This window comes from Ananas comosus, linkage group 16, assembly GCF_001540865.1.
Source record: "Ananas comosus cultivar F153 linkage group 16, ASM154086v1, whole genome shotgun sequence".
NCBI classification, from domain to species: domain Eukaryota; kingdom Viridiplantae; phylum Streptophyta; class Magnoliopsida; order Poales; family Bromeliaceae; genus Ananas; species Ananas comosus.
The window spans coordinates 11091887-11101125 of NC_033636.1; the positions used below are offsets into that span (position 1 = coordinate 11091887).

General features: G+C 45.3%; 2 protein-coding genes across 3 annotated transcripts; one reads left to right on the forward strand and one right to left on the reverse strand.

Moving 5' to 3' along the window:
* On the forward strand, positions 6047-7566 carry LOC109722015 (late embryogenesis abundant protein 7-like). 2 transcript variants are annotated; one of them, XM_020249859.1, is made up of 3 exons: positions 6047-6235; positions 6380-6799; positions 7057-7566. In XM_020249859.1, exons 1-3 carry the CDS (start codon positions 6179-6181, stop codon positions 7189-7191), a joined length of 612 nt encoding a protein of 203 aa, XP_020105448.1. In that variant the 5' UTR covers positions 6047-6178; the 3' UTR covers positions 7192-7566. The 2 variants fall into 2 exon arrangements, with proteins under 2 accessions (XP_020105448.1, XP_020105447.1); XM_020249858.1 differs by having other exon boundaries at positions 7045-7525.
* Positions 8207-8869, reverse strand: LOC109722138 (germin-like protein 3-8). The gene has a single exon (XM_020250023.1). It carries the CDS (start codon positions 8867-8869, stop codon positions 8207-8209), a length of 663 nt encoding a protein of 220 aa, XP_020105612.1.

Sequence of the window (9239 nt, forward strand, 5' to 3'; positions counted from 1 at the left end):
ATCGAATCACTTGCCTTCTTCGAAGGAGAGGACGGAAGTAGTGGATTGCAAGGAGGTGAAGGAGGACGAGGAGAAGGTGCTGAGCGGGAGCGACGCAAGAGAGACGGCCGCCGGATACTAGTGCTGGAGATCAGAAGAGAGAAGAAGAAGAAAGAGAAGAGAAGAGAGAACGAGAAGGAGAAGGCGAAGAGGAAGGAGAAGAAAGAGAATAAAGCATGATAGGAAGGAGGCAAGGGAGCCCGGCCGTCTGCTGAGCGGCGTTCAGGAGGAGGAGGGGAAGAGAATGCATAGAAGGAGAGCGGCGGAAGGCCGGGTACAAGGAGAGGTGGTCTTCGCGGAGGAAACCAAGCGCGCGAGCTTAAGTTGCTGGATTAATGAGGAGAAGGGTGCGGCGCTTGGGGAGCTATTTTCGGCAGTTGCTGAGGGGAGGAGGCGAGGAAGCACATCGGGGCACGGGGCTGCTGGACACCTCCTGAAGCACATGGCCGGAAGGTGTGTCGCAGGGGAAGGAGAGTTCAGGAGGCGCCACAACGCGGAAGGCCCATGGAGTACTGGTGGAGCCCGGAGCTGTGGAGATGCGCGGATGGCCGGCGTGATGGACACCTACTGCGGTCCTCCTCCCGGCTGGAAGTCGGCGACGCCACCTCCCTTGCCCTGTCTCGCAAGTGCCAAGCTCAGCTGGATGAGCTCAGAGGCAGTCCATGCGCAATCTGAAGAGTGTTGTGGTGTGTGTGTGTGTGTGTGTTGCATGCAGCCTAACCTAAGCCACCCTTCTGATTCCTTTCTGTTTTTTTTTTTTTATTTGAATTCTTATAGCCAAATATCCGCGATTCGCCGAGTCGCACTATATTATGTATTTATGATAATAATTTTCAATGGCTTTTTATAATTGATCAGGGAGATGGAGGAACTTCTGAGCTCTTTTAAGTGTTGGAGAAGGCGGCTTCGGACATCAAGTCCGAAGTCAAATCCGTTCGATAGCACTTTTGGCAGGTACTTGTTCATTTTACTTTACCTTTCTTTTTTCATGAAAACCTTCGCAACTTTAGTACGCGTCATGAGAAGAAAGATAGCGTGTTTGTTTAAATAAGCATTAATTAGTGACGAACTTTTTACACGTGAGGGCGGCACCCTGCAACTCAGTGTTGGAGCCCAACATTGAAATTAATGATTGTCTACTTTCTATGTCATTGATGGCTTATTTAATGATGTATGGCAATGTGTTTATGGAGGATGTGTTGTGCAGGAGAAATACGAGATACCTGCTGAATCAAAATTGTGGAAGTTGAGAGAGATAGCTGTCATCTCAGTTCCTGTTAGCACTGAAGGTACGTTTAGCGTTGTAAGCCTATGTATTTATATCGGGTGGAAACGAGACATGCTTGTGTTAACCATTCCATGCATGCAAGTTTTCATTAATCCTTACAGGTCTTTTCCCACAGTTTGTCTTACAAATGCTTAATTCTATAATCTAAAAAATTTCTGCACCGCCCCTCCTCCAAAAAAAAAAAATAAAAATCGTGCATGCGTTTCTTATAATTTAAAATATATTTTTCTGTATTCTTATAATAAAAAAATAATAATAAGATTAGTATAAATAAATAAATAAAAAAATAAATTCTTGCATGATAAAGTTGTAGGTTCATAATCAAAGATTGTTCTTATAAGGCGAGATTAGTATATGACACTGCTTTTTGAGTGTTACTGGTTTAGAGGAGAAATAGCAAGACAAATTAATAAAACGCGTAACTGAATTGAATTTGCGTCTTGCTGGAAAATTGTGCAGGAAGACGTACGCGCGTGTAAGGAGAAACGAGCGGAAAGAGAGAACGAGAAGAGAGGGCGTGTGTGGAAGACAGCAGAGAAAGATTTCGGGAGAGGACAATGAGCGAGGGATCTGCGGAGGAGCGAGGAGGCTGCCGGACCGGACTCCAATGTTACTGTCAAGCGGCAGCAAGCGACAGCCGTTCAAGCCTCGAGAGTTACGGGAATAACGCCAACCTAGCGCCACTGATAATTACAAGGAGGCGGAGGGTAAGCCCTTGGCACTAGCGGAAGGGTGTCTCTGCTGCGGGCCTGAGAAGAGAAGGACGCCCGCAAGAGCGGTTTTCAAAATATGCAAGCCGCAGGGAGCGTTCCTGTGGCCGAACATGGGTGGGAACTTCATCAACCGAACGCGCAGCACTGCACCATTATAAGCAGCGTCAACGCAGCAGCAGCAGGAGTACTGCGCGTCTCCCACGACGGCCATCACTAGTGCAGAGAGGTGGGGTTGGTCCCCACCAGCACCCACCAGCACTACGACCACTAGCACAGCAGCAGCATACGCCTCCTCCTCCTCCGCAGCGCGTCTTCGTCCTCTCGACTAGCATTGTCGGTGGAGGATCAAGGGGTGTTGATGATGGGGGGTGCCCACGCCCCCTCTTCCTCGTCCGCCTCCGCCTCCGCCTCCACCGCCGAACCTGTCCTGCATCTGCCCACCCCGCCGCCCCTCCTCCTGCGCCCGCCACCATCTGCTGCTGCTGCGAAGCTGGCGGAGTGGTGCCCCAACCACTAATTACTCCTCACCCCTCCCGGCCTTCTCCCTTCCCTCTCCCTCTCCAGCCGCAGCAGCTCCAGAAGAGCCTGGCTTTGCCCAGGCCCAGCAGCAGCAGCAGCTGGTTCAGGTTCAGGCGTCTCTGCCGATTTTCGATCGTCACGCGCATTCCATGTTCCAACACGTGCCCGCGTATGACTCCGCCTCCTCCCTCATTTTTTTTTTTCCTTTTTTTTCACCTTCCTTTTATTAATAATATCAGACCCCGCCCACCCCTCCCCCCCCTCCCCTCCCTTCTTTCTTTTTCCCGTTTGCCACGTACGGGTAGTTCTTTTTGAAAAATTTTCACTTTTGAAAAAGCTTTTCTCTTTTTTTTACCCCAAAACCTTCGAAAGAGGATAAGTCGAATATCAAAGAAAAGCCAGTGTTCTCTCTCTCTTTCTCCTAATTTACGTTTCACTCACCATATAAATTTGGGAAACTTCAAAAACCCCTTTTATAATTTCTTAGTTTCTCACTTTGCCACTTTGTAATTTAAAATGTATCAATTTGCTTCCCTATGATTTCTTTTTTTTCTTTTCCTTATCAATTTTATTATTATTTTTTCTTAAATCAGTAATAAAGTTAAAATTAAAGGGTGCTAAAGTGAATATTTGATAAATCTAGATATGTATCTAAAGTTTTTTGTATATAGTTTAATAAAATATTAACGAAAAAGCTACCGAAAAGATAAAAACGAAACCACAGGGGAACAATTTGATACATTTTAAACCACAGGGGGACAAAGTGAGAAACTATGAAACCACCGGGGGGGTTTTTAAAGTTTTCCCTATAAATTTTGAGCAAGGCTAGTCATACATCTCAAAATAAGTGAAAATTCCTATTTAATTCGATTCTAGGCCATTTTTTCACACCAGTTCTGCTGCCTTTTATTTTTTAATGCTAAAAATTTAAAAGTATTTGTATAAAGTTTTGCCTGATGGATGTAAGATTTGTATCCATACAATTGAGTCTACAACTAGTATATATATATATTTGTAAATTTCAGTGGTCTCAAACTTCCTGGATCATGAAAGGAAAGCGTGGAAAAAATATAATGGTATCGGCAAGTAACTATATACGATCTCAAAATAATCGGCACGTTGCCTGCTGGTGGTTATTTACATAGACCTATCTAGCTACTACGTATCCTGCTTTCCGCCATAACTTATGAATGATTGATAGTTATTATTGATTATTAGCATTCATCTGATGAGCTTGACCCATAATCAGGAAATGGCGTCATTGGTGGCACGTCCGGGAGGCGGAGGTAGCCCGGTGGCAGAGAAAAACAAGTGGGGTACCGACACGATGGACGCAGCCGCTGTCGCATGGAGCAGTAATATTGTTACCACGGATCTGGCGCTAGCCACCCCCTCCCCGCACTAGACAGCTGGCACGTTTACTTTAATAATAATTCGCTCCGTATCTACTAATTTTGCGGCAAAGATTAACCGGGCGAGCGAGTGGATCAATATCATCCTAGCTTAGCTAAATTGCAATTCGTGATGCACAGGCATTTGCAATTCCTAACTTGTATATTGCACTATTAACTACGTTCCTCCTCCTGTCTCTGCAGTCATTTTTCTAGTATTACTATACTATTACTACGTACCGCTACTACATACTTAGCTAGCCCTTCCCTCCATATAGTGCCGTTTCCTAGCTAATTTGATTTTCTGTAATTCCAGTGTACACGTAACAACCATGCATGTATATATATGTACGTGCGCTTAATGGCTTCATTTCTGTAATATACCTGTTGATGTGCTGGGAGTTAATCTTCACTTATTCTTTATGCTGACAAAAATAGGTCTCTTGCGGTAGACTTTCTTTAATCTTCTCCCAACTTGAAGACGATTTGTGGCCTAATTAATGGAGACTTCAGACTAGTATGGAGATGAAAATGTATTCCAATTGATCATTACACATCTAAAGACGTTGCTAGGCGCTAGCTTGGTATTTTTGAGAGTAACACGAATCTGAGTGTTACTATTTATTTATTTATTTGAAATGTGATTTAAGATCTTATTTTTGCCCATGGGGCTCCTAGGTGGCCGAACATCAAATAGGCTCTATCTAGAAGCACGTGCATAACTTACTATACGAGAGGAGGAAAGGCGAGGAGGGTTGAATTAATATTTTTTTTTTGAGAAAAAGATAGCACGCTACCTGCTTCATTCATTGAATAAATAAACTAGACTATAAGAGTGAGGCAATCTGGACTCCTTGAAAAAAAAAAAGAAATGAAAAAGTGATAAGCTCAGAGTTCAAAATGAGAGAAGTGAATCCCATTCGTTCACCAGCAGAAAAAAAGGAGTGAATTAATGTTAAATTGCTAAAATGATGGAGTATGTTAAAATGTACTTAATAGCAGAAAAAAGGAGTGCATTTTAATCTTTTATAGCATTCTTGCTTGGGGCGTACTTGTCAAGTCGATGCCTACTTTTTCGGATATTAGTCTCTATCCTTAGATTGCTTATGAGAATAAAAAACAAATCCACACTCTTTTCACTGGACTAAAGTTGGTTTAACTGATGTGAGCGGTGAGCCAAAATAATTAGGATTTAACTAATGTTAGCCAGAACAATCCGGAAGAAAGCGCCGGCCTAAATTAAATACAGCTGGAGTGCGTAATGAACAAAAAATAATAATAATTCTATTGAAAGCTCACCCCCCAATGGCGAATCAAGTAAGAGGATCCACTTGGGCTTTGATGCTTTTCATTTAATTATTCTTTTCAATTAGATCTTCTATTTTTTTTTTCTTAATATTTAGAGTAGCAATTAATGAACTAAATTTAAAGGTGGTGTTGTAGATAAGTACTATCAAACTAATACCTCACCATGCTATGTAATATATGGTTAATTTTTCGATTGAACTGTTCTTTCTTTTTTTGTTTTTTTACTTGTGTTTAACCGTATCAACCAGACAATTCTAAATTTTGCTATCGAAATGAGACGGAAATAATTTTATTGTGTTTTGTTTGTTTGTTCTTTTTCTCTTTTGGGGTATGCTAAGCCAATTCGGCTACTTAATTAATTAGGAGGAGATAAATTAATAATAATTTTCAACGGGATAGAATAGCATTATCTTTCTAAAAGTGGAAAGGGCCACCCTAACACGGGGACCAAACGCAGATCGATGCGGGCCGCGTGGTAGCATCTTGACCGTTCATAAGGGTCGTCTCGAATCGGTCGGTATTCATCCGACGCTGGTCCTGCTGCCACCGCTCTAGCTTACGGTCAGTTGAAAAAAAAAGAAAGAAAAAGAAAAGGGTAGCATGCATCCAGCGTGGCGGAAGGGTTTGGAAGCGCTACGACATGGGATTTGGGGAAGCTGAATGGACCCGAGACAGGTGTCCCAAAACGTGTCACGTCGTCGGTAGAACCGGAGGACACGCGTCACTCGTCCTCGTCGCCGCTGAACCCTATAAATTCCCCACGACCACGCCCTCCCCTTGCCACCGCAGTAGCAGCAACAGCAGCAATTTCTTCCTGAAAAAAATTTATCTCGAGCGAGTGAGAGAGGCAGTGCCGATTCACTTTTAACTTTGCTAGCAGGAGGAGGAGAAGAAGAGAAGAAGAGGGAAATCACAGAGAAATGGCATCTCATGGGCAGTCGAACTACGCGGCGGGCGAAACCAAAGGCCGTGCCGAGGTGATCGAGTGTGCTCGTCTATTTTCTCCTCCGCTTTTTTTTTTTTTTTTTTTTTGTTCCCCTTCAATCTCTCTTCCGAACATAACAAACAGTAGTAGGTACATGCATTTTAATTTAATTTAATTATTGTGGGCATATATGCAGGAGAAGACGGGGCAGATGATGGGGAAAGGGAGGGAGGCGACGGACGCCACGAAGGAGAAGGCTCACGAGACGAAGGAGCGAGCGCAGGAGGGGAAGGACAAGAGCGGCGGCTACCTGGGCGAGAAGACGGAGGCCGCCAAGCAGAAGGCGTCCGAGGCCGCGGAGTCCGCCAGGGAGACCGCCGTCTCCGGCAAGGACAAGACCGGCAACTACGTCGGCGATAAGACCGAGGCCACCAAACACAAGGTGTCCGACGCCGCCGACACCGCCAAAGACTCCGCCCGGTCCGGCAAGGACAAGACCGGCAGCTACGTCGGCGACACGGCCGAGGCCGCCAAGCAGAAGGCGTCCGAGGCCGCGGAGTCCGCCAAAGAGACCACCCAGGCCGGCAAGGACAGGACCGCCACCTTCTTCCAGCAGGTCGGTTTAACTCCATCGACATTGAGTTTTTAGAGCCTCAACGGTCGATCGCTCTCTCTCTCTCTCTCTCTCTCTCTCTCTCTCTCTCTCTCTCTCTCTCTCTCTCTCTCTATATATATATATATATATATATATATTCTGTTCTGTGTTTTTTTTTTTGCTTCTTCAAAACCTTATGCTTATAGGCTAGAAATTCAAGTTGATAAACGGTTGCATTGATTGATTGGTTGATTGATATTGTTTAGGCGGGTGAGCAGGTGGTGAACGCAGCACAGGGAGCGACGGAAGCAGTAAAGAACACGCTGGGGTTGGGGGCAGAAAACGATCCCAACAAGGCTGCCGGAGACAAGTCCACCGTCAAAGATGCAGCCCACGGCGCAGTCAGGGATTAGTTACGCCGACGGAACGGATTTACTATTGCCCTCAGTTGTCCGATGGACGCATCATTATGTTTTATTCGAATAAAGTATTTTGACTACTATATATATATATATATATATATATTTCCTTGTATGTGTCGATGTCCATTCGTGGTCTTGTGTCGTAAGTGTCGTTGTCCGATCGAGTCTGTATTTGGGTCTCTCAATGTTGAGAAAGTGTCGGGCCCTGTGTCCGCTCGTTGATCGTTCTAGTTTTTGCTCGTCGGGCGAGGGGGGTTACTGGGAGGCCGCTTTCTTTGTAGTAATAACGCTTTTGAATTTGTCACTTGGGTATGTTGGTTGTTAATTTGTTTACTCTTTTAACCAGCCCCGAGGGGTTTCTGCTTTTCTTTATTAATCGTTTCGTACGTTTAATTTGGATGTCATTATCTTTGATGCGTATTTGATCGCACAAGTGCTAGCTGTTGTTGGAAATGGTGGTGGGGGTTCCAAGTCTCATACCGGTGATCTGCTTGTCTAAACACCTTCTCTTCTTCACGTTCTTAATATTTTTTTAACAAACCGAGAAGGCTGTGAGAAGAACTTTTATTTATATTTTGTATGTATGAGATGATAAATTGAATGAACAGAGGATCGAGTCAATTAATTAAAGACGAGGTAGCTAGTTGTGCACCATTTCCGTATAAATTCAACTTTTCCGCGGACAGCAAATTAAATTACAAGCAGCAATAAAATGATGATCATATATATATATATATATTGTAGTGTAGAAGCTAGGGAACAAACAGATAAACATATAGCAGGGCAATGATCGAGGACCCGAGAAGAAAAAAAAATTAAGAGACCAGATAGGACGTGATCAGATACTGCTCAATGATCTGCAGGGCTTGAAATTATATAAAAACGAGCAGTCTAATTATACGTACGTGTAAACGAATTAATATGGGACTAATATATATTAATATATATATATATATATATATATATATATATATATATATATATATATATATATATATATAGTCGATCAGTTGCCAAACTTGGCCTTGAGGGTGGCGACGAGCGCTTCGTCCGCAAAGAGGGACTTGGCAAGCACCTGGTTGGGAATAGCAGGCTTGGACCCGAACATCGCAAGCGGCGCACCTACTCCTCCGGGCGATTGGCTATCGAACGCCACGACGAAGGAAGCCTTGCTCCTCCCCACGTTGAACTGGAAGTGCATCATCCCCCTCGGCACCACGAACAGCTCGCCTTTGCCTATCACCTTGGAGTAGTACACGTTGCTGCTCGTGACGAAGCCCACCAGCACCCTCCCCTCGAGGCCCAGCACCAGCTCGGTGGCGCGGGGGTGGGTGTGCGGCACGTTCACCCCGCCGGGGCCGAGGTCGATGCGCGCCATCGACAGCCCCAGCGTGTTCAGGGCAGGGAACTCGCTCACCGTGGCGCGTGTGATGTTGAAGCCCAGGGCGTTGTCGGTGTCTCCCTCCACGGCCAGGCCCCCGAAGAAGAAGTCGTCATCCGCCACTGCGGACGGCGGCTTGCAGGGGATTCCGTTGGACGTGAGCGTGTCCGCTGCCGGGAGGTCGGCGACGCAGAAGTCACGGAGAGGATTGGGGTCCGAACGGCAGACCGCCAAGAGCAGGAAGAGTAATGCAGTGGAGATCGCACGATCACTTAACTTGGCCTCCATGGGGAAGACTTAGGAAGCTAATTATTGGTCGAATACTAGCTAGTGGCTCTGTTTCCAGATTTGTAAACTAATTAGTTGGTATGAAAAAATTAATGTTGGAGTACAGGTGACTGCTTGAAGAGTATGTAGACCTTCAGCTTCTTAATCATTTATATAGATATATACACGGAGGAGATCGATATGGTGTGGAGTGCGTGCGTGTGCGTGCGTGTGTGTCTACGATGAAGGATTGGTTGCAGGCCTTTACTCGGTCTTCCTAATAGATAAAAGGAACTGGGGATATCCATCTGGCTGGCCGGGAGGAACCAGCCGGGGGGTCGCAGGATTTAGGGGAGAGAGAGAGAGAGAGAGAGAGAGAGAGAGAGTTGCC